This window comes from Camelus bactrianus, chromosome X (genome assembly GCF_048773025.1).
Source record: "Camelus bactrianus isolate YW-2024 breed Bactrian camel chromosome X, ASM4877302v1, whole genome shotgun sequence".
In the NCBI taxonomy this organism is placed as follows: domain Eukaryota; kingdom Metazoa; phylum Chordata; class Mammalia; order Artiodactyla; family Camelidae; genus Camelus; species Camelus bactrianus.
In genome coordinates this window covers 25,353,499-25,379,778 of record NC_133575.1, presented here as the reverse complement: position 1 = coordinate 25,379,778, position 26,280 = coordinate 25,353,499, and the positions used below count along the sequence as shown (strand labels likewise).

General features: G+C 33.0%; 1 protein-coding gene across 8 annotated transcripts in view; it reads left to right on the top strand.

Annotated features, from left to right (window-relative positions):
* The window catches only part of DMD (dystrophin), a 1,840,970-nt gene that overhangs the window by 630,314 nt on the left and 1,184,376 nt on the right, over positions 1-26,280 (top strand). For all 8 annotated transcript variants that reach the window (XM_045507265.2, XM_045507267.2, XM_045507235.2 and 5 more), the window contains 4 exons: positions 1,187-1,428; positions 5,698-5,878; positions 22,735-22,880; positions 26,034-26,246. In XM_045507265.2, the coding sequence (XP_045363221.2) occupies positions 1,187-1,428; positions 5,698-5,878; positions 22,735-22,880; positions 26,034-26,246 (782 nt within the window). The remainder of the gene's footprint in view (positions 1-1,186; positions 1,429-5,697; positions 5,879-22,734; positions 22,881-26,033; positions 26,247-26,280) is intronic.

Here is a 26,280-nt window from a genome sequence, read left to right as displayed (position 1 = left end):
TGGTCTTCAATAAATCATTTCACCCTTAGATATTTTAATCTAAAGGAAGAATCTTATAGTGAGCTTGTGAGCCCTTCTTATATCCCTGTGATTATATGTAGGAATAGGAAATATTAAAATATCCGGTATTTCAAAAGTATTAGAAACTTTTCATTGCTATTATGGCTATGTTTTAATGTGCATATCATATTTAATATTTTTTATTTATATAATTTATTAGGATGTTATTTTGTAAACAAATTTTGTGTATGTATATCTGTGTAAGAACATCTACATATTTTGCACTTTAGGGAGTGAATTATTTGGCATTGGTATACTTTCATGCTGTGCATAGGACAATATATACTTGGATTGGCATTAGTCGTATATCACAGTTTGAAAAAATTTAAATAAGATAGTGTATGTTAAAAGATAGAGCATGTTCTCTAACACATAGTAGGTTTTCCAGAAGGCTAAAGTTGATAATGATATGTGTATGTTGCCATTTTGCCCTTGACTGATTTTTTTTTCTGCTTTAGTATTGCTGTAGTTGATTTTAAAACTTTTCAGATCAACCTCCACATTTGTAAATGATATGTAAGTAATTTGAAAACCTTTTTTCATATTAGAAAAATTATTTTTCCTAATACTTATTTCCTTTCTTTGGACTCATGGGTGATCTGTTTATTTCTGACTGTGTATAACAGAAACAGAATTACTGATTTTTGATACATACTCACTTTTTTTTCTTTAAAAAAATCCAAATAAAAACATTTCAGCTAATTCCAAAACCACTTAAAAATAAAAATGGAAGTTACTTTTTGAAAGTACAGTTTAATAATATAAGTGATACTTAACATCTGTTTGGAAACATCCAAAAAGTTATTGATCCATGATCAATCTTACACCCTCCACCAGGGCTTTGACCATTTTTGTTCTTTTTTTTAATGTATTCTACTCTTCTAGGTCTTATGTATCCTTATTTATTACTTTATTACATTCATATTCTTTGATAAGATGCAACTGTAATAATTTGCAGTCAGTAATGAGAAATCATCTTGGTACTTTAACTTCTTTTATCAGTAAATAAATGGTCTATTTGAAATCATTCATATGAGTACTTTTAAACTTGAGGCGTGTTGGTTTTCAGATAATGTCTTTCAGTCTGTGACTTCAGTGGATGTATTTTTAAAATCTTTCTTTCTAGAGGGTGTTAATGCTGACAGTATTAAACAAGCCTCAGAACAACTGAACAGCCGGTGGAAAGAGTTCTGCCAATTGCTAAGTGAGAGACTTAACTGGCTGGAGTATCAGAACAACATCATCGCTTTCTATAATCAGCTGCAGCAATTGGAGCAGATGACAACTACTGCTGAAAACTGGTTGAAAACCCAACCCACGACCGCAACAGAGCCAACAGCAATTAAAAGCCAGTTAAAAATATGTAAGGTAAGGCTCTTTTCTCCTATTTGGAACATGATCAGTAGGGATTTCTTGGCAATTTCCAGAAGAATGGCACATTAGTTAATGATAAAATTTCCCTATTAAGGGTTTAGTTAAACACACTGAAGATCAAAATAAAAGTGAAGAAAATCTGTTTAAATAGGTAATACATGGATACCCAAATCCCGAAAAACATATTTAGAGTAGTTACACATAGTTAATTGATTTTGTCAGTTTGCAGAATGGTGAGGCTATTTTTGGGTATGGAAACCACATATATCCTGTGGGAAGTGGCCAGTAATCTGGAGCTCTTTCTTATGGCAGCTCCAGTGCTAAGAGCAAAACTCAGTCATATGTTCAAAATGTAGAAACCACACAAGCACAAGCAGCTGATATACGGTATAATCAGTTTCGTGAGGAAAACCTTTAAAACTGACAGTCCACTAAATTAGGGTAATTTGAGGAATGTTTCTTTATAAAAACTATTGTATATATGTGCTTGGACTACAGAGGAACCACAAGGGATAGAATAGTAACCCAACATCAGAGCTGTTCCTATTCTTAGGATAAAAAGGATCAGGAAGAGAGAAGTTACGGAAACACAGATGGAGAGAGTCAGATGCCCATTTTAAAGGCAGCTTTAAGAGCCAGCCTAAGTGCCAACACAGGAATGGAGCCAGAAAAGGAAGCACCCTACTTTGCTCTCCTCCCTGCCTCCAGAATCTGTGCAGAGCTCCCCATCAACTGATCAGAAGGCGGAGGACAAGGAGCTGTAGTCTATCAATGTAATTCTCCTGAGTCACAGGAGAAGGGCGGACAGTGTATCTGGAGGGGCAGAGAACATACAACGGTCACCAAAGGGTCTGAGAAACAGTAAAAGAGTATTCTGCACATGTAATAAAACGAGATATTTAATAATATAAGTAACTTGAACTTTTAGCTTAGTTCCTACAGAAAGTTACTATGCATAGTTACACTTTTTATGAGAAGAGGGAAATTGATTACAGGATAGATGAAAAGGTTTCCTGGATGAACCTTAATGATAGACTGAGATGAGTAAGTTTAATATTAAAAGCAGTAAATGGGAGTTAATCTGCATACTTTGAAAAGAATTTTTAAATAATGCGAGACTAGAGATAGGGAGGGTACAGGGATGGTTTGATATTAGTGTGGAACCTGGAAAGTGATGGGAAATTCAAAGCTATTTTGAAAAGAAAATCAATTGAAGGGTTTGATAATTCTTCAAATATTGGACCTACAGCTTTACTAGGAAGTAAATAAACTCAGGAAATATATTTTTCAATAAAGAGTATTGTCTAGAAAGGCATTTAGTTTATTAGGCAAATATGCAAATATAAGGAATTTCTGTTCCGTAGAATTCTAGACACATTTTGCTATTAAAGTGTAGAATCCATGACATTTTTCCTATGAATTAATGTAATACTCCATCTATATTATTTCTTTCAATAAAAATCTTATATTCATCATAAGATGAAAGATGGAGGCAAAAAGACAAGCCTATAGGAAGCATATAGGACACAAAGCAAGGACTCTTGGGGCATGCTAGGACCTTGATCTTTATCTCAGGAGCAAATGGAGATCCCTAGAGGTTATATACTTAAATATTCTCTGGATGTTAGAGAAGTCATCCTAAGTGAAACTGTTTCTTTTTTTCTGCATTCAACCACAAAGTTCCAAATTCTGATGATGCAATTCCATCCCCCTTAGTCGCCCCTTACTCTTTCTCTCTGCCCCATTGGTTTCTATTCATTTAATATATCACGTTAGGTAAAATATTTAGCAGGATAAAGCTCCATGTCATTCACACAACAGTTAAAATTATACTCTTTGGATGTGATTAGTGATAGGGAAATAAATTACTGTATCCTATTTGTCAATGCATTTTGTTATTTGGACATGTTTTCTAAGATTAGGATGCAGATTTAGCTCAAAATCTAATGTTCGCCAGAACTGGTTCTTAATATGTTGAGGAGTAGGAAGTCATTTTGGAATTGGAAGATATCCATGGACACTTTCCTGAGAAAAATACAAAAGCTTTTCCAGCAGATAAACATACAATTTTAAAAGATAAACAGACTCAGAGGAGATGCCTAACTCTGGAGAACTAACCACACTAAGGCCCTTTTATGGAAATACTGAGTACTTGTTAGCATCTTTAAATGTTAAATATTTAAGGTCAAAATGATCTTTCCTGTTATTTACTCTCAGAACTTTAAGGTCTCCACTGAACATTTGCCCAAATGTTTTATTAGTTTCAAAGTCCCCTTTGTTTTGCTGAACATTCTTTACTATACTGTAGGATCCCTCTATAGCCCCCTAAACAGGAAGAATGACGGCCCTCCATCTGGCCAAATGTAAATCAGGTTCTTAAATGTTTCATGGCAGATGTCAGTGCTACCATTTGCAAGCCTGGTGTACAAAGTACATGTCTGTAATTCTATAATCAAAATCACGGAGTATTACCCTTTACCTCTTGTCTTATTCTTCAACCATGAATATGCTCCCACCTTCTAGCACTTGATCGAAAGGCTTTATATTTGAATAAGAGAGATGGATCACCTTCCCATTTATCTAAATGTCTTTCATTTCCACCTACCAAATGAATTTGACTGTTAGAGATTAGCCTACTTGAATCAACTCATACTGCTAAAACCACATACCAGAATTCCTCTGAAAGTTATTTTTGTATCTTCTAAAACTAATAAGTATCATTGTCCATTAGGTAGTCTTTCTACTATGAACGGATCTATGTGATAAATTTATCTCATTCAATCCTATGACAGAAGTTACTCTCTCTAAAAGAGTACGCATGTGTCAAAAAATAACTTTTTTTCCCTTTCACTCTAATTTCCAGGAAGCTTAGATTTATATTTAGTTCATAATTACTATAATTCTGTCAATTTTCCCCTCCTTGTAATTGGCTTGTGACCCAATTTTTAAAACTTTAATTATCCTGTTTTAATTTTAAATGGTAAACAACCCTGAAGTACTTTTTTCTATAGGTAGCACAGATATGACTTATAAGTACTTACAAGTAACAATCATGGTACTAATACTTTAAAAAAGAACATTTTGAAATCTGAGTTCAAATTATAAATATAACAAATTCATATAAATTGCAACTTCTTTAGAAACCATAGAGTATGAAAACATCTATATCAAAAATAATACTATTCAAAAGAAATCTAATGCAGGCCACAAATTCGAGCCACATGTGCAGTTTTAAATGTTCTAGAAATGACATTAAAAAGGAACAAAGGAGCAGGTACATAAATGAATTTCAGTGATAACATTTTATTTAACCTGATATATCAAAAATGTTATTTCAAACTATTTATGAGAGTTGATATTTGTGTATTTTCATACTAAGTCTTCAAAATTCACTGTATGTTTTATGAGGACAGCTCATCTAAATTTGGACTAGCCACATTTCAGGAGCTCAGTAGCCACATGTGATTAGTGACTACTATATTCGACAGCACAGCGGAGTGTCCAGAGTACTCTTGAGAGTGAAAAGGGGTGTTATTAACAATTATGCCCAGACAACAAGAGAAAAGTAGGGTGGACAGTCACCCTAATTTAAACAGTTGTAATTGTCTGTTCATTCAGGAGAAGTAACACGACTTATGTAATTATAGAGATAAATATGTGTATATACAAAAAAATTATACAGTTTACATATTGATAAATGTATTATTGTATGTATTATTATACACATGTATATATGTATATATAATACATGTGGTAGTATTAATGTATAAACATATTTGTGATTTAATGTAGTATGTGTATTTGCAGACATACATACATGTGTATAATTCTACACAAATTAATTTAAAGAAAAATTAAAATTGTTCATCCAGTGAGCTTAGAATTTGAAGCAGTGGCAGGCACACAACTTTGAGAAAAGAAGGGTGTGGAGGGACATTCATGTTTGATTTATGGAAAAGGTATAAGATCATTTTAATACTTTGCAGCTGTACACATTCATGACCATGAATGTTCTAAATGATGTAATTTGAAATTTAAAAATTATTATATATGATGATATCTCTTGAATGAAGAGCCAAGGTTCTTAAATTGATGACCTGTGCTAGAGGCTAGCTTTAGCCATCATGGAAGTTTCTTATCAATTTTTTGAAAAGGGCATTAAGCTAAGCTTGCATCATTGCCTTTTAATACTTTGCTCTGTAAAAACATAATGTATGCAAAGTAAAAATGTTATTTACTTTAATACTCTAAATTATGGTACAGGATGAAGTCAACCGGCTGTCAGCTCTTCAACCTCAAATCGAGCGATTAAAAAGTCAAAGCAGAGCCCTAAAAGAGAAAGGACAAGGGCCAATGTTCCTGGATGCAGACTTTGTGGCCTTTACAAATCATTTTAACCAAGTCTTTGCTGATATGCAGGCCAGAGAGAAAGAACTACAGACACGTAAGTAAAAATACTTATAATGACTAACTTGATATTTTCCAAATTAGTTCTTTGTCGGGGAAAAGAGAAAGTACTAACATGAAGGAATGATTTCTGTTGAAGAAACCATGCTCACTACAGCCAGTAGTGACAAGTAATGAAATGCTGTTGCTGGAAAACAGACAGGTTATATCTGTTTCTTACCCGCTCCGTAATAAGTTCATGATAGTGAGAAACAAATAAAGCGTATGTTGTATATAGGCATAACTTCTCCTTTGTGGGCTGCAGATTTTACATTCAAGTGTTTTGAACATTGAAGGAAATAAAAGAGCAGTTGAAACCCTTTCAGTGGGTTTTCATTAAATCCAGTTTGCTTTATGTACAGGGATATTTAGCTAGGCATCTTGCTAATACTTCTTTCAGTTTATATGAAGATTATTATAGCAGTAGCATGCATGTGGCAACTGAAACTCAGCCAAGGACAAATTATTCTTTGGGCTTCATTTTACTATTGGATCACTATAACTATGCAACATCTTTTTTTCATTTGCTAGTAAAATACAATATAAGTGGAGCAGTTATGCAAATGTCTACCATATAACTAGCAGATTTTTCAGGATTCTCATATTTGCCTCTCACCAATTTGCTCTTATGATATTCATGCAGTTTCTGGTCCAAATATCCCTGCTCATCAGCTTATTTTTTAAGACAAAAATTCCTTAACAGGTTTATGAACACTCCTAAGCATCAATGAATGGGTTTTTGGTTCACTGTACACATACATCCATAGGTATTATATATGTACACACAAAGGAGTGTAGAGTAAAATTGGATTTTAAGGTATTAGAATAAAAAAAAGTTTTTAAAGTCATCCTCAAAGTTGTTATGAGAAGCACAAGAACATATATTTGTTTTCTACTAAAACTTTAATTTGTTGGAACACACATGTTTAATTGCTTTCCTTTGTAAATATGCAACAAATTTACCACATAACATTTCTAGAATCAGTGTAGTGTTGTAATACACGAAGCTTTCCTCAATTGCCTATTTTTTTCCTTTTTATTTATTGGTGAGGTCATGGAATGAAAGATAAATGCTTATTTTTTTTTCCCCTTTTACTTCAAAGTCAGTTTTGCTTAAGAGTTTATTTTCCTGATAGGGAAGCATGTATTACAGCTTTACAATAATGTCAGCTCCCTCTAGTGGATTTCAGTATACTTGTTACTGGGCTCTATGAAATCAAGTGGGGGAAAAATTGTGAATGTCCTAAATTTTCCAACATTGACCTATTTAACAATGATGCATTTTTATTATCATAAAATCTATAAACCTGCCTTAAAATCAAGTACATGTTAATGGTTATACTGGTGGGCAAAAGAGCTTATTCGATGAAATATTATTTTAATTTATATAGACTTATATTAAGGTTTAGCCTTTTTTGTTTCTTTTAAAGATGTTCAGAATATTGATGTGTGATGATAACAGGTTTGACTATGATACTATAATATAAATATATAGTAATATATATTCTCTATCCTTACAGCCATTAGTCTACCCATTCATATTATCATGTCTTCTATTTATCTTTTATATATGTAATGATTGTTTATAAAACTGCCAAACATTTTCACTCTGTTTATCTCTAAATAAAATGTCTTTCTTTCCATCATATTGAATAAAACATCTCTAACACTTTTACTCTTTTTGAAAACTTGTTTTAATTAATCATTAATTAAATATGGATTATATATGTAAATTATAAAGTATGCAATTTATATTTGTATATATAATTTATATATATAACACATAATATAAATTATATATAAATAATTTATATATTGCATACATTATTATACATACATTATATATAAATTATATAAAATCACAATTAATTTTGTATATAGTTATATAATTATATAAAATTATAATATAATTACTTTTATATAATATATTTATATATAATGTGTATATGTGTATTAAGTACACATATATAAAAAAGTAAATTAAAAAATTACCATATCAAGTCATAATGCAGTTTAGATTGTTAATTAATAATTATTTTCAAGTAATTTTCCACATGTATGTTTTCCCCCCAAACTGGCACGAGGAAGTAAATCTCATTTCTTGTATTACTACATGATACTTTGAACATATTAAATTTTCAGCAAATAAGAGCCAACACCGGGACCTGGAAATCCATCCTTACTTTCATTTCCTCTTTCCTTTTTTTCTTTACTAATTTTATCACAATGAAAAAAAATTTAACTTTTAAGTGTACTTTGAATAGTTAAAATTGGTGTAAGGAATTGGTGATTGGTACCTGGCAAAGGTGATATGAGAAAATAATACTAAAAGTTAAATACATTCTATATTCATAGTAATTTTTAGTATACAAACAACTTTCTTATAAATTCTTTCTTAGTCCTCTGAGAACAACCCTCTGAGAATATATTTTATTATCTCCATGTCACAAATGACCTAACATAGCTTGAATAACTAAAAGGATGAATAGGAGATGGTATAAGAACTAGAAAGTACACATGGATGTTCATAGCAACATTATTCATGATAACCAAAAAAATGGAAGCAACCCAGATGCCCATCAACTGATGAATAAAGAAAGAAAATGGGTGTAGCCATACAATAAAATCCAGTAATGAAAAGTAATGAAGTACTGATACATGTGACAACATGGATGGATCTTGAAAAAATTATGTTAAGTGAAAGAAGCAAATCACAAAACACCATATATTATATGATACCATTTATTGGAAATGTTTACAATATGCAAATCTAAAGAGATGGAATGTAGATTAGTGATTGCCTAAGGCTGAAAGATTGAGGGAGTAGTATTGCCTCCCAAAATAATTGCTAGAAACATTGTCTAGAAACTGCAAACTGGAAAGATCATGTTCGACCCTAAAATGAATGTGGAAAACACAGCACGTAGTTAGAGATAACCTATTGTTTTAACAAGGAAGAAATTGACTGTTCTTTCTCAGTGTAAATATGGAAACAAAATTTGTAGTATAGATTGAATTTATTTCATTTGTGAGGTGGAAATCGTGTCAGGAAAATCATATTAGATTTTTTATTGTTTGATTTGTTCAGAAAATGGGGAAAGTAGCTGCATTAGTTATGACAAAACAAGTGTTTTGTTATTTTCAAAAACTTCAGAAGTATGTTCTTTTGTTCTATAACCTCAGATTGCTGGCATGATACTGTTTTTTTTCTTTCTTTCTTTCTTTTTCCTTTTTAAAAAATTGGTGATACCAACATGTTACATGAGATCTACTCTCCTAGAAAACTTTTATATAGTATTAAACATAGGCACAGTGTTGTACAGCAGATCTCTAGAATTAACTCTTGTGTGACTGCAACTTTATAACCAATGAACAGCAACTCCCTGTTTTCTCCTCCCTCCAGCCCCAGGCAACTGCCATTCTTTTCTCTGCTTTTATGAGTTTGACTGTGTTAAATACCTCATATAAGTGAAATCATGCAGTATTCGTCCTTCTGTAACTGGTTTATTTCACTTAGCATAGTGTCCCCCCCGTTTTTCCACATTGTTGTACGTGGCAGGATTTCCTTCTTTTTAAAGGCTGAGTAGTATTCCATTCTATGTCTATACCACATTTTCTTGACCCGTTTACCCATTGATGAGCACCTAGCTTGTGTCCATGTCTTGGCTATTGTGAATAATGCTGCAATGAACATGAGAGTAAAAATATCTCTTTGAGATATTACTTTGAATTCTTTTGGATTTGTACCCACAAGTGGGATTGCTGGATCATGTGGTAGTTGTATTTTCAATTTTGTGAGGAACCGCCATACTTTTTTCTTAGTGGCTGCACTATTTTATATTTCCATCACTGATAATGGGTTTCAAAGTTGACATCCTTATCAATGTTTATTATATTTTATTTCTCTTTGATAATATCTATCCCAACAAGTGTGGGGCGATACCTCGTTGTGATTTTGATGTGAATTTCTCTCCTAATTAGTGATTTTGAGTATCTTTGCATATACCTTTTGTCCACTTGTACGTCTTCTTTGGAGAGATGTCTGTGCAAGTCCTTTCCATTTTTTTAATCAGTTTATTCAGTTTATTCTTTTTTGCATTGAGTTATAGAAATTTCTTATATATTTTAAATATTCCTCTTATCAGATATATGATTTGCGAATATTTTCTCATATTCTGTACATTTCTGTTTCACTTTATTAATTATTCCCTTTGCTATACAGAAACTTTAGTTTGCTGTCAGTTTGTCTACTTTTCCTTTTGTTGCCTGTGCTTTTTGTGTCATATCCAAGAAGTAATATCAAGACCAATGTTATGAAACTTTTCTTTTCTGTTTCCTTCTAGCAGTTTTATGGCTTCAATTTCTTTAAGTGTTTGATCTAGTCTAAGTAGATTTTTGTGTATAGGGTAAGATGAGGGTCCAATTTTATTCTTTTGTATGTGGATATTTACTTTTCCCTCCACTATTTGTTAAAGAGACTATCCTTTCCCCATTGTGTGTTCTTTGCACCCTGTCTGAGCTTAGTGATCATATATATGTGGGTTTATTTCTGGCCCTCTATTCTATTCCATTAATCAATGTGTCTGTCTTTATGGCAGTACCATACTGTTTTAATAACTTTAGCTTTGTAATATGTTTTGAAATCAGGAAGTGTGATGCATCTAGCTTTGTTCATCTTTCTTAAGATTGTTTTGGCTATTTGTGGTGGTTTATGGTTCCTCATGAATTTTAGGTTTGTTTTTTCTTAATTTTTGTAAAAAATGACATTGGGATTTTTATAGGGATTGCATTAATCTGTTACTCTTTGGCACAACACTGTCTTACATTCTCAATCACTAGTTTAGTAGACATTTTTGGTCACCTACTATGTGCCATGGAAGTTTGGATACTAAGTATTTAGTGGAAATTAAGAGGAAGATGTATGTCTTCATGGAGCTTACAGGCAGAAAGTTAACAAAGACATGCATATCTGAATTATATTATCACAAATTATGTTCACTGACAAAATACGATCCTGAGGAGATGACATTTGAGCCAAATATACAGTATGTACAGGTGCCAGCTCTGTTAGGAGATGAAGGAAGGACATTAAGAAGATTGGAAATTAGCCCAAATGCCCCAAAATGGAGAAGTGACTGACATGTCCAAGAAGATAGAAATGAGGACTGGAGGGGTGGAAACTAGCAAATCATGGGAAGATTAGGACAAAATAAGGGTGGAGTTCATCTAGGTCCTCCCATAGGTTCCTGTATAAAGTTTGGGTTTTATTTTAAAAGCAGCTGAAATTTCAGTTGAGGAAATCAAGTAACTGATTCATGTCTTTAAAAGATCTAAGAAGAGTCTGAGAGATATGGGAAATTGTAGCCATACAGGCAGAACCTTGGACTAGAGCTGTCACAGGGTAGCTAAAGAAAAACGAAGGTAGCCTTTGAAGTGGTGATGATCTGGGGAGGTGTGGTAGGGAATACTCTTACCAAAATTACAGGGAATGACTTTTGCCTCCTATGGGGATTATAGAAGAAAAATTCAGGGCCATCAGCAAAAAGTGCTTTCTATGGCCATAATTTCAATCTTTGTTGTTAGTCACTACTATTACACGTTAAGGTGCTGAGATTGGGAAGGGAAACGAAGGTTGACCTGATGTAATATGTCTTTCAGTTCCAGGTCAGAAAATTGACTTAATTTACTTTTATATCTAGGTAAGGAATTCTTTTATTCTAGAAGACATAATCTTATTGCTTCACTCTTAAACTCTAGGGGGAAAAAAAGTGAAGAAAAACTGTTTGTAAATTGTCCTTTTCTTTTCATACTGTTTCCTTTGTCAACACCACCAAGAGCAAGAATAGCAGACATATTTATTTAAACTGGAAATGTGCTTCATAGCATGAGATACAGGAATGGCTTTTTGACATTGAGAATCTTGGGAACATGTGCTAAATGCCAAGTGGAGCATAAAAAATATTTAAAAAGTTTATTTAACAGGAGTTCTTAAAGATAGGATTGCCTGAACCAGTTAAGACTAATTTTAGAAAAAAAATTTTGGAAAAGAGAAAAAATGTAGCAATCCCCTCCCCACAACACTTACCTTATATTGTAATAAATATTTCAGTAGTGTAGTAGTTTATGTATACACAAACTTGGTCAGAAAATTGTAATTAACGTGAAAAATGAATCATTTGTTCCAGAGGTGAATACAAGAGCAATGCTTGTGAAAAAGACCCAGATTTCAATTGATTCATTGGCGATATGGCTTCTTAAAAATTCTAAGGTGATCTTAGGTACAAGTCTTAGAAAGCCATCTTTTTTGTTCATGTCAGACCACACATAGGACCCTTTGTGGGAATGGAGCCTGATCTTTTTGCAGGGGAGTGGCATCAGTGCAAAGGCTTAACTTAAGAAAGAGATTTTGGTTGGGAATAGGAGAACATTTATGGTAATGGGAAATTGGGCTGAAACGTTCATTGAATTCCAATCACAAAGGTCCTTTAATATCCATCTAAGGAAGTAACATATGTTGGTTTTGGAAATGCAAGTTTCCATATACACAATTTCTTAGTTTTCTAAGTCTTATAAGGACGGTTTCTAGTATGTTAATCATAATGTACAGTGGGTCCCCTCTTCTTTCTTGCATCTTCTGCCACTGTTCACATTTTAAAGAAATACTTGTTCTGTGTCAAGATTTATGTCATTTAATAAAGTTTGGAGTTGCAGAAGAATGTCTCTGTTGATATTATCTCCCTATCATTCTGTTAACTATGAGGCATGGGGAAAAAGTTGGAGTCTACTTGGTATGGGATAAAAAGAAAGCTTCAACTTGAGCATTTTTTTTTCTAAATAGCTGTATCAAAGAAGTAGACAGTGCTCTCAGTTCAATTTCTCCACATACATGCAAAACTCATATAACTCATCACTAATTTCTGCTTATACATGATGGGGCATTCAAGTTGCAGTCAGCTTCATATTCATAGCAGAAGTTTCACTGTTCTTAAATACTATCATGCTACAGACTGCTAATAAATACTCTTTCTCTCTCTAAATGGATCATTTTCCCCAGCTTCTATATAAGTATCAACCAACAGAAATATGAGACGTGGACATAATTTTAAATTTCCTAGTAGCCATATTAAAAAGGAAGGTGAAAGTAATTTAATTGTGTGTTTTATTTAGACAGATATCCAAATATCATTTTAACATAGAATCAAAATTAAAAATTAAAGACGTTTTTTATTATTTTCATACTAAATTTTCAGAGTCTGTTGTGTACTATACTTGCAGAACATCTCAACTCAGACTAACCACGTTTCAGGTGTTCAGTGGACATATGTATCTAGTGGCTACCATGTTGGACAGCATAGTTCCATATTCTTTCTCTCTACCATCATTTCTGTGATATTTAAGTACCTTTATTTTCTTTGAGTAGTTTTGTTTTAACGTTTTTTTGGTGGGGACAGATAGTTGTGTTTTTTTTCTTTTCAAAAAGTGCCATACATAACCTACTCTTCCGAGAGCTCAGCCTTATTATGATAACTCTGAAAATCTGAATTTACAAAGTACGTTTCTGTTTATCTTGCGTTTCATTTGGAGTCTTTTACCCCTTGACATAGACTCATGTATATCAGAAAATCTAGCACTTATGCCACCCATGACTCTCTTTTTCTTAAATAATGAAATAATATTGCCTTGTTTCTCCTGCTCTCTCCTTTGCTCTCTTCTCTTTTCTCTTCTCTTCTCTGAAGTCTTTCCCCCTTTAAAGTCAGTTGGATAAAAGAGAAGGACTTTTTTTTTTTTTTTTTACAAAAGATACAAAAGGTGTTTTTCACACTCCTCTACAGCAATTTTAGATGTCAATTTGATCATACTTTGTCATTGCTGTCCTTCACATGGTTGTACTAACGGACTGGAGATCAATTTTTTTTTAACCTTTTACTTTAAGCAGTAGTGTGTACAGCATGGTATCCCTTAACATTTACTTTGTCAATAATCCACCCAACATGCTTCCAAAACCATTATCACTTATATTAATTTTAATTTTGTAGGATATGTTTCCCTAATCATAAAACATTAAGATAGTATCTATATTTTCAAATGGCAGCTTAGCAATAAAATAGTAAAAAAAAAAAACTATCATAAGAGTTTCCTAAGAAGCTTCATTTTAAGGTGAATGTTATGTAATTATAAGCAATATATGGCTAAATGTTGAATCCTCAGGCCATTTTTTTTTTCGTGGGCCTGATCTGGGCCAAATGATGTGAATAGAACTCTTGTGATTTTTTTCACATGGTAGGTTATTCATTTGTATATATTTATTGCCTGATTGCTTTCGATAAAGAGCAGATTATCAGTTGGGTTATTACTCTCTTTCTACATAAAAGGAAGAATGCGAATTTCCCTAGATGGAGCAGGACTAGTTCTGCTCCTGGAGGGAAATCACAAGGCCAGCATGCACTCACTCATTGACTGGTAGGTAGAGCGGCTCATACTAAGTTTGCCCTGGGGTGCAACTAGCTTCTGCACCAGACTTTTTCATTCTCTTTAATCTGAAACAGAACTAGTAATTCTTCACTAATATTCTCATTTATGTCTGGTTTAAAGGGGATAAACTCTGTGTTTTATAATCATTGGTAAAATAAACTGTGTGTCATTTATAATCACTGTTCAGCTACTACCATGTAAATCATGTTGGCTAATGAATGCTTTTTTATATCTAGAAGGAAAATATGAGTAAAATAGCCTTGGGTTTAATTTTATCTTATAAATAGAAGAGTCACACATTTGATCTGCAGCTCAGACCTAGCCTCTAAGGCTTGGATTCCTGTCTTACTACTTCTATGACTTTTTTGTTTAGACATCTCAAGTTATCATAAACTCAGTAAGTTCCAAAAAAATAACTCTTGGTGGGCAACTGTGCAACCCACAACCATTTCCTCCTTGGTCCCTCTAATATCAGGGTAAAGAACTGACATCTGTGGAGTTGCACAATCAGGAAACTTGTAGTCATCTTTTTTTTTAAATTGTATGTTTAAGTATAGTCAGTTTGCAATGTTAATTTCTGGTGTACAGCATAATATTTTGGTTATACATATGTATATTCTTTTTCATATTTTTTTCATTATTGGTTATTACAAGATACTGAATATAGTTCCCTGTGCGGTACAGAAATCATTCTTAATATTCCCCGTTCCTCACCCACTTCCTCTCCCATTTCTATTCAGTCACCAAGTCTGTGTATTTTTATCTCCTAAGTAGCTCTCACATCCAAACTTCTTTTCATGTTTATTGTCACCATATTAATCCAGGCTACTTCGGTTTCTTGCCTGGACCACTAAATTGTCTCCCCCACATCCATTCTTGACAATGAGAAATCTATTTTCTGTATTTCAGCTAGAATGATTTTTCTTAAGGAAATCTAACTGTGTCACCTCTTTTGTGTGTAGTATGTTTAATGACTTCTGTTTGCTCTTAGTTTAAAGGCACCTAAAAGGCCATACTTAATATGGGCGTTGCCTACCTCCAGTCACAGCCTCATTCATGCTTCTTTTCTCCCTACTTCATATTGACCCTTCATTTACTGAAGATGGCATGTTCTTTCCCACCTCAGATCTTATGTATGTTCTCCTGGAAGTCCTAGCACAGCTAATTCTTATTTCTTCAGGTCTTTGCTCAAAAGTTAATCCTTAAGCACTCCCAGTCTATATATGATGTTCCTATTATTTACTGTCATAGTACTCTATATTTCTCTTTTCTAAAACTAATTACAATTTGATCAAAACTATACTGAATATTATTTGGCTCCCTGAGTAAAGTATGAAATCAATGAATGCAAAGGCTCTGTTTTATTCATTATTGCATCGCTAAAAGATATCATAGTGGCTGAAATAGAATTGACAGTTGATAAATACTTAAAATAATAAATTAATAAATAACATAGTGTACTAAATGTATATTAAATACATACATATATTTATTATATTCAGAAGTGTGTGTACAGAGAGAAATAGAGAGTTTGTTTTTCATGCATTGGTGCTCATATTTCCATAGAAACTGGTATTCCTGGTTACAATGTAATAAAAATTGTTACTTTATTGTTCTATTTTCTGTAACAATTGTTAGAATTGTTCTATTCCAAAATAGCAGAATTTAGAACACAATTTTGTTTTTTTTTCAAAAGAATCCCAGGAGAAACCCAAAATGCACGTGCGTTCATTCTCTCTCTCTTTCTGTGTCTCTCCAGTAAGAGGTACACTATACATTTTCTTTACTATTTGTTGATTTTCAGCCAGACTAACACATTTTAAATTTGGAAATGAATTGTACCAGAAAAAAATCATTGTAGTTAAAGTCGACTTTAGTAGTCTAGAAACATTGAAGTGTGAAAGGATAAGCAAGATGAATGATAAAGTCAATTTAAGCTATTCAGAGTTTAGAAGGTTCCATAGGGATTAGATAGATTTAGGAGATGAGATGAGAAGAATGTCGAAGTTCTCCAGGCAAATTCTTTCTCCTCTTCTTCAGATTCTAGGCTTCACCAAACACTGGTTTCCTTCTGTGTTCCTGGCAAAAGCGTTCTTTCTTTGTGCTCAAGGTTATACTCTTTAACCTGCAGTTATTCATTCAACAAATACTGATTCCTTGCATGACATTAAACTTCTTACTGGGGATAGATCATTGAGCTAAAACCATGTGTTCCTTGCTCTCATAATGCTTATAACCTGGGGAAATATGTAGCTATTAATCATGTAATCAAACTGGTGTTTTTATAATTATGATCTGAGCTGACTGCTTAGATGGAGAAGTCCAAGGCCAGGACTCTGAAACTAAATAAAGGAAACTTATCCAGGCTGAGGAGGTCTGTGAAGACTTCCTTGAGAATGTACTGCTGGACACAGAAGCTGAAAGATGAACAGGAATTAGTGAGACTAAGGTAGTAGGTGATGGCTAGCTAAGAATCAGAAGTCCTGTGTCTCTGGAGCATGGAGAGGAGAGAGTGATGAGAGATGAGTCTAGAGAGATGAATTATCTAGAAGGACCTTTTATGAGCTGTGATGAAGTTTCATTTTTCTCATGTTAATATCTGGAACCAATATTGATGGGTTTTATGCTGTGATATAACATCATGCATCAGTTACACATTTTCAGAAACTGAGCATTGAAGATAGATTGAAAGGAAGCAAAAGCACACATGGAGAGACTAGGAAGGATCTTCCATTGTGTGGGCTTTTGCTTGTACTGGGTAACTTACCTGTGAGTTATACTAACAAAGCATTTGATCTTTTCACAAGTCATTCTGTCTTCTCTCCGAATAGAGTGAAAGTTGATTCAGCTCTCAGTGGGAGGAATTTGTGGCTTTTATCTGAATACTGATCACAAGCAGTTAGACAGAAAAAAAATCAACCATTCGGAGACTGAAATATTTCCCCTTCCATTAAAGTGATAGAGCAGAAGGAAGCTAAAGAATGGAGAGTACAATCAGGGTCTCCCTTAGAAATAAGGCAGACGTGAGAGTGAGATTAAAGCCCATTGGGTAACTATTCCCCCAGGTATTCAAATAGAGGTGTTTCCTGATTGATGAACCTGCATGGAGGGCAGGGAGGTGTATCTAGTTCAGAACTGATGAGCTTGATAGATCTTGTTTCAATTCTAGCTCCTCCCCATTGCAGTCCACCTGTGAAACACCCAGGTTTCCTTTGGATCTAGCCAGCAAGGAGGAAATGTGCCTAAACACCCTGAGTCAGAACATAGAATAAGATGTTCTGTCTATACGGTATTATAAACGGTGCCCTCATGTTCTGATGGTCTGAATCCTTCAGTACTTTATCAGGGTTTTGAAGAGAACCTGAGACTTTACAGAATATAAATTATTTATAGAATAATATAAATTAATGCGTATTTTGACATTTTGTTAAAATTCACAGGAAGAAAAAGAATGTATTAAGTTGTGATTATTTCTTAAGATCTAGCTAGAATTATATTTGTTAATAGAAGGAAAATTGGTCAAATTTATCATTTAATAATTTAGAATGTTTCAGTATTCATCTTTCTGGATTTGACAGATTTTTGTTTTTTGCTGGCCTGTACTGGAAAGCAATGAATTATTTGAATTTATGGCATTTTCTTTCTATATGTCTAGTTATCAATCCATCTATTTATGTATCTATCTCCTTTCTTCCCTCCATCCTTCAAGCTATATACATGGATGCTGACTGAGTTGTGGGTAATCTATACTATTATAACATACACTTGTAGGTTAAGTAACTGATGCTTTTGCCATGCTCATACTACTTAATCACTTCAGTGATAAGCTGACAAATCTGAAAATCTTTATTTCCTCTCATTTAATGCAGGTATAATTACAAGTACAGTCTTTTCCCAGGATGCTACTAATCCAAGATTATCTTCGACACAGTCTAAACACTTTTCCAAATACATGGTTATTTATTCTCTCAAATGTAATAAACTCTGTCTTTTGTGTGTGTGTGTGTGTATGTGTGTGCGTGTGTATAAATGACCAGCAAGTATTATTCAGTATTCAAATAACACTGTTTAAATAAACTTAAAGTTAAGGAAATAAAACACTTTCATCTTTTTTGATACCATAGTCTCTTGGTCTTTATCTATTATTGTTATTTAATTTTTGGTCTGATCATGATTCTGTTTGCAGGATGAAGTAGAAACTCACTACTAAATTCACTGTGTATGTCAGAATATTCATATATATGCATTGTATGTGTTCACATGTGTGTGTTTGTAAATCATTTCAGAGCAATGTCTTTGCTTTGGCTGTGAATCTGGTTCTCTAGAATGTGATCAGTTCAGAGGCATCTACCCCTCCCCTCAAATGAAAGAACATGAGTGTCTCTATTCAGCATTTGTTCTCCCCCCAGCAAAGATTTTCTTCCTTTTGTTAGCAAAGATAAAACTTTTTATTAAACTCAAAATTTCTGCTTAGCCCTGAGAGTGTCTCCTTCACCTTCCTGTTGTCTGGCATCTCTCTTCTAGCTGAAAAGAACAGCAAATACACTCTGTACCCAGCAGTGGGTGTGGTGATTAGCAAATACAGATGAGTGTACAATACAGTGTAGCATCTTAAGATGGTCTCCAAGGGCCCTCAAGGTCAGAGTTCCCGACCACCCTCCTGTCCTCACGTCCAGCCACACTCCACCTTGCTCACTGTGCTCTTGTTAAATTGCCTCCTTGCTGTGCTCCTGCATTACTAGGAATACTCATGGCCCTGGACTGTGTCACTTGTTATTCCCCACCTGGAAAACCTTTCTTTTCCATATTCACATGGCTTTCTCCTTCACTACTTCTAAGTCTCTTGTCAAGCGGTACTTCCAAGGAGAGGGCTTTTTGATTCACTGTCTAGTCACTTTCTATCCTTTATATTTTATTTAATGCCTTTGTTATATTAAAAAAAATTTCTGTAACATGTAGACATTTAAAAAAAATTATGGCAAAATAGAAGTCTGCATACTGAGCTCCTAAACTTAAATACTGAATGTTGCCCCAACCATTGGTGCACCTTGCCTCCCTTCTCAAATTCCTTTCCCTCCCCTCTGCACCCACCTTCACCATCATCCCCGTGCAGCTCTTTACTCTGTTCTCAGTGCTATTCACTGCTCTTTTTATGAAAACTACACTCCCTAGGACCCCTCTTTAAATGGCTACCTGCTTGGTTCAGCCAGTGGGAGGCACTTGGAGGATACTGAAGTTGAGAAGAAGGGAGAAGCTAGAAAATTCTCTTCCCCTCTAATTGTTGCTGGGTGCATTTCAGTCACTGGCTGAGAATGAATCTTCCAAATTTCTAGTCCTCTCTGGAAACAACATTCCTCAGGGAATACTACATCTCCAAAGGGGAGCTCCCTGTGAGTTCAGCTCCTTCTGGGTAGTTCCAACTATTGGGTTCTTGTAACATCATCTCACAGTTCTTCCGATTGTCCCTCCAATGCTGGGGATGGTGATGGCCTCCATTGGAATCTATGGATTGCCCCCTATCCCTTATGTAGATCCATGTTTATTCCAACATTTTTATACTTAATTCTCTATCTTAAATTCCTTTCATTGCGTTATCTGGAAGAATCTTCTCCAACCCTCTCCTAATACCTTAACTTTTCTTCACTGTCATTTCTTTCTATTAATTATTACAGTCTCTTGATTTGTTAATTTCCTGACTCACCAATTAGATTTTAAGCATCATGAAAGCCAAGGCTTTGCTTTTTAAGTTTTTACTTCTTGCATCCCTGGTGCACTGCATAAATATTGGCTGAATGAAGGAATAATAAATGACTTCAATTAATTCTCCCCAAAGTTTCTACATCCCCATTTTTTATAAATGAAGTCTAAGATGCTAAAATATTAAGTACTTTGCTGGAGCTAGTAAGTGGAGAGCCAATTCCAAAGCACACGTTTACTGAACTGCAGAATCAGACTTGCTAATTATCATGCTATACAGCCTCTTTCTGTAAAAATCAGAATGAAGAAGCCACTCTGTTAGATGTTCATAAGAAAAAACCTGTTGATCTTTTTCAAATAAAAAGTAATTTTAATATCTTTATCAACTCTTTCTTAGCTTTCTCTCCTGACATATATTCATCATCTAGGTACAGTTAGATTGATTAATATCATCTCTGGCAAGCTTCTAGTAAATGTTTATTGTGTTCTAGCTACTTCCACAAGGGAAACAAGCACTGTTTCCCAGAAACTACAAGTTCAAGTTTAATTAAACCAAACTTTATATATTTTATACTCCATCTAACATACCTCCTTGTCTCTTCCCATAGACCCCTCTCATTCCAGTTCACTTGCTCAGAGATCTTCTCAGATAAAACTTTGCTTCATCATAAGTAAATTCTCCTTTACTTCACTCCTTTACTTCACTACCATTCATGAGATCCCTCTTTGCTGTTATTAATAATTATCGAACATTCAAACCAATGTATTTAGTCAGTAGAGAGAGAAACATTACGTATATGAAAGAAAACAGTGAAGTTTAAAGTATCACAGAGATCTGTGAAAATCCTTCTCTATGAAATCAGAAGTGCTCAGATTAGAGAAGGCTTCTTAAAATAAATTTGGACTTCAACTCCCAAATAAATGTAAGCACATTGAGTAAAATTCTTACTATCCATTTCTAACACACTTTCTAAAAATATCTTTACCATATGAAAACCCCATTAACTAGTATGTAAAATACTTTCCTATATTCTACTTATATAGTTTAGAAGGAATTAGTATATAGATTTGAAACTCACGTACTATCTAATAAAAATAATGTGGCTTAATTTAAGCTGTTTAATAAAATGATTTAAGCTAGTATTTTGCACCGTGATTTTATCTAGGAAAATTCTCAGTCATTTTCTCTTCAGATGTGGCTTCTGCCCTATGTTTCTGTGTTTCTGAGATACATTTATGTTAGTTCATTTTACTTTTTTTTTTTTTACTGTCTTCTATTGTTTCATCTATATTTTCGATTGTTTTGTCTCTCCATGCTTCACTATGTATGTTTATATATATGCACACACATTTCTGGCCTATATATATATGTATGTATATATATATTTCTAGCCCATCTTCAGGTTTACTAATTCTGTGTTTAGCTTTATCTAATCTGCTTTTAAACCTATCCATTGTGTTATTACTTTTCACTTACTGCAGGTTTCAGTTCTAGAATTTCTTTTGTATTCTTCTTAAAACACTTAAAACTATTTTTATGGCTTCTACTTTTCTGCCAAAATTCTCAACCTTGAACATGGTCAGCATAGCTACTTTAAGTCACATAATCTGTGTGTGTGTATAAAATGTATAGTAATGTATAAATATGTATACACTTACATGCATTTATGATTTAAAGCTTATATATAACTATATATATGCACACGTTTACTTTTCCATTATATATATTTAATTCCCTAATTTTATATGTATTTGGAAAGAATATATGTATGTCAATATATGTATGTATATATATATGTATATGTTAGAGAAAGTACACTGTTTATTGGTACTTTTGACTTTGAAACCAAATGATCTTGGTTTAATATCCTGGCTGTGACACTTACTAAATATTTGAATATGAGCAAATTAGTTGGCCTTCTTTTATAGCCTCAGTTTCCTCAAATGTCAATGAGAATAAAAATGCATATCCTACAGGTTTATTGTAAGAATTAAGGACGATAATGTGTGTGATCATCATTAGAGTTTCTGGCACATACTAAACACACATAAATTGTGTTTCTTTTAATAAAATAAGATGCGAAATGACATAATTTAAAATACCAGCTGCTGTAGATAATGATAATATTTTCCTCAAAGGCGAATGATAATGGAGAAAGAGAGCAGCCTTCAAAGTCAAATATACATGAACTTAACTTGGTTTCTTCAACTACCATCTGTGTTACCTTGGGCAAGTTACTCAGCCTCTCTGTTTCTCTATTTCCTCACATTAACAACATGCATTTTAAAATGCAAAATGTGCAAGGCTGATTATGAGGATTCAATGTAATATATGCATAGTTTCTGTCAAAATATCAAGCATAGATAGGAATTTCTCTTCAACATCATAATAATATTCTAATCTGTATTTTCAGGTTTTCACTTTGTTAGTGTTTGTAATTATTAGTATGACTTAGTTTGCTGGCACTTTAGGAAAATACAGTGACAAAGTTTAAAATGGTTGGGGGGAGGATATAGCTCAAGTGGTAGTGCGCATGCTTAGCATGCATGAGGTCCTGGGTTCAATCCCCAGTACCTCCACTAAAAATAAACCTAATTACCTCCCCCCCAAATAATAATAATTAAAATAATACAATAATAAATAAAATGGTTAAATGATTCTCTTTTTTTCCCCTTTTGATAAAGTTTTTGATACTTTGCCACCCATGCGCTATCAGGAGACCATGAGTACCATCCGGACGTGGATCCAGCAGTCAGAAACCAAACTCTGTATACCTCAGGTCATGGTCACTGAATATGAAATCATGGAGCAGAGACTTGGGGAGTTACAGGTCTGTGAATATTTGAATGTCTTAAACAATACAATGCAGATCTCACCTTTCAAGCAGTCATTTTGGTGTAACCTTAATATAATAATAGAATTAAAATAATCATCGCAAGTGATAGTTTGCCAGCTGAAAAAATGAAGATTAAGACTTGAAACATATAATATTTTATGCATTTGTGCCTTCTCTCCATAAGATAAAAATTCCATCTTTGAAAACAATAATAAGGTCTACTTATGAGGTATATTCTTTCTCACTTAGTGTGTATTTTCAGAAATATGGATTTTCAATTTTATAAAAGCTCTGATTTATAGCTTGCTTGCTGATTTATAGCTCATCACACACTTCCAAGCAGAAAGTGGTAAAATTAGTGTGGTTACAAAATTAGTTTTAATTTAAACCTTTATTTGATGTAATATTGTAATTAGTTTTTTGAGTTCTATTAACTGTATTTTTAACAGTCTTATATTAGGAAATATGAAATGCTGATATGGGAAATGAAAGAAAAATAATGTAGGAGACTTTAGAATACTTTTCCTACTAATTCTGAAAAGCCTGTGTTGTATATCTAAGCGCATTTTGTTTTATAAGACATTAAAGCATATTCATTTTATTTAGGAGCTGAGATAATACCTACATTTTTGAGAATTAAATTAAGAAAAAGTTAAAAATTTAACCTTGTTATATCAAGGGTTCTTTTTTCAGAATTAAATATTATATCTTAAAAAAAGTAATTTTAGAAGTATTTCTTCAAAGAAATCTTTAAACATTTCCCAGTATGTATGTATGTATGTATGTATGTATGTATATGTATATTCTCAGTCAGTCCTATTTAGTCCTATTTCCTCTACTATAATGCCAAATGACCTCTAACTTCTTAATATTTCCCCCCTTTATGTTACTGTTTGTAATAGTTAGAATAATTTCAAAATTTACTTTGAAGAATATGTGACTTAATAGAACCATAAATGTTAAAAAAAATAAGAGTATATAGGTATAGCACTTAGGGGAGTGGATTAAGTACAAAAGAAATGGTATGTAGATGAGTAGAAGAGTGTATTTCCACTAATAAAACAGTGATGAAGGGAAAATTATTTACAAATATTATTGAGAAAATGAATTATTAACTAATTGGAAAAATGAAGTTAGAACCTTGTGTCAAATGTTACACTAGTAAAACTAACTACCACGTAGATTAAAAAGTTCAAAAACATTTTAATAAACCTAAATAATAAAACTCTTTAAAAACATATGATGGAGAAGCGTAACAATCAACAGAAGCAGTCACAAACATTGGAAAAACACCAGAGCCAATTAAAAAAAAGTGAGACAAGGAAAACATTTTTCTAAGTCATTAATAAGGGAGTCATCAAAAAGAGATACAACCATTAATCTTATGAAAAGTTATAATTCAAATTGCAAAGGATGTAGTAAAAATGTACAAAATGAGATGCCATTTTTGCATACTCAGTTGCAGAAAAAAAATCTAAAAAATGATACAAATGAATGGATATAACCAAACAGAAACTGACTCAGATATAGAGAACAAATTAGTGGTTGCCATTGGGGGAAGTGGTGGGGGAAGGGCTACAAAGGGGAATGAGATTAAGAGATACAAACAACTATGTATAAAATAGATAAGCAACAGGATATATTGTACAGCACAGGGAATATAGAAATGTTTTATAATAGCTTTAAATGGAGTATTGTCTATAAAAACATTGAATTACTATGTTGTACAGCTGAAACTAATATAATATTGTAAATGAGCTAAACTTGAATTAAAAAATATATACTGGATATAGTACTAATTTACAGAATGAGATACTATTTTTTAACATACCAAATTGCCCCAAAAAGGAAAGACAAAGAAACCCGAAAGATACAATAAGTGCAGGTCTGCCAGCAATGAATTGTATTCTCTCTTACTGGTGGGAATGTTAATTTAATGTGAATTTTGCTGAGGAAAACTTTTCCGATAGAGATAGATGGAGACAGAGATAGATAAATAGATCATAAACATAGTTTATAAGAGTGGAAAAGTTTAGTTTATACAGCTAATAATGGGAAATGAGGAAACATAAAATCTGTGTTTTTGAAAAATACTTAATGACATGGGGAAAGGCTCACAATAGAGTGCCTAGCTCAAAATGTAGTTCAGTGCATACTAGATACTGTCTAAATAATCAATGGTAACATCTTAGTAAAGTAAAAAAAAATTGGTATACCACAAGATAAGCACAAGATATGATGCAACCATAAAATTAAGTGTTTGACATATTTTGGGGATGTTATAGATCACATTGTAAAAGAAGGAACAACTGTATATGTGTGTATATGATATGATGCTATAGTCAATATTTAATTTTACATAGACAAAACTGGAAGTTTATTTAACGTCATAATAGTTGTATATAATGGGTATTTTTTACCTTTTTTATCTTGAAACCTTATTACTTTATAACCAGAAAATAACATACAAATAAATACTGAGCAGGAGAAACCGCAGGATAGACATCCTATTATAAGGGGTAGCATAGGTTATAGAGTATAAATGTAAAACCAAGTTTGTAAATTCTCCCCAAAATTACCCTAGAATTTCACTGTGATATTACAAAACAGAACAATGTCTTTTGAAAAATATGAAACGTTCATTAACTGGCACTAGTATACCATCCATCTGGTAACTTATTCAGAGTTTTTTTATTCCATATATCAATCTGATAAAGTTCTATTTTAACCTATGGAGGTTAGAAATTGTCTTACTAAAGGCTAAGTATAATTGAATTAAACTCCATTAACTGTATCATCAGTGCAGTTATGAATATACAGATACAATGTAATAAAATTAGATGTACTCAAACTCTGGTTTAGTAAGACAGAGTTTTGGGTATATTTGGCATTGCTCATAAAATAGGCATAGTTTTTAAGTAAAATATTACTGAGTAATGTGTAAATGACTTGTGATAATAAGTAGACTTTAAATTACCAGTTATTTTATAACTGATATTACATCACCTATTTTTTAGATGTTTGAATCATATAGCTTTCATTTTAAATACATTTGACTTATCTGAAAGTCATCAATGAAACTGCACAATGAAACTCATTAGTATTCATCAATTAGTATAAATACACTTTGTTCTTTTCAATTTTGAGGCTTTACAAAGCTCTCTGCAAGAGCAACAAAATGGCCTAAACTATCTCAGCACCACTGTGAAAGAGATGTCAAAGAAAGCACCCTCTGATATTAGCCGTAAATATCAATCAGAATTTGAAGAGATTGAGGGCCGCTGGAAGAAACTCTCTACTCAGCTGGTCGAACATTGCCAAAAGCTAGAGGAGCAAATGGCTAAACTCCGAAAAATTCAGGTAATTCAAGATTTTCCTTTTTACATTCATTTTT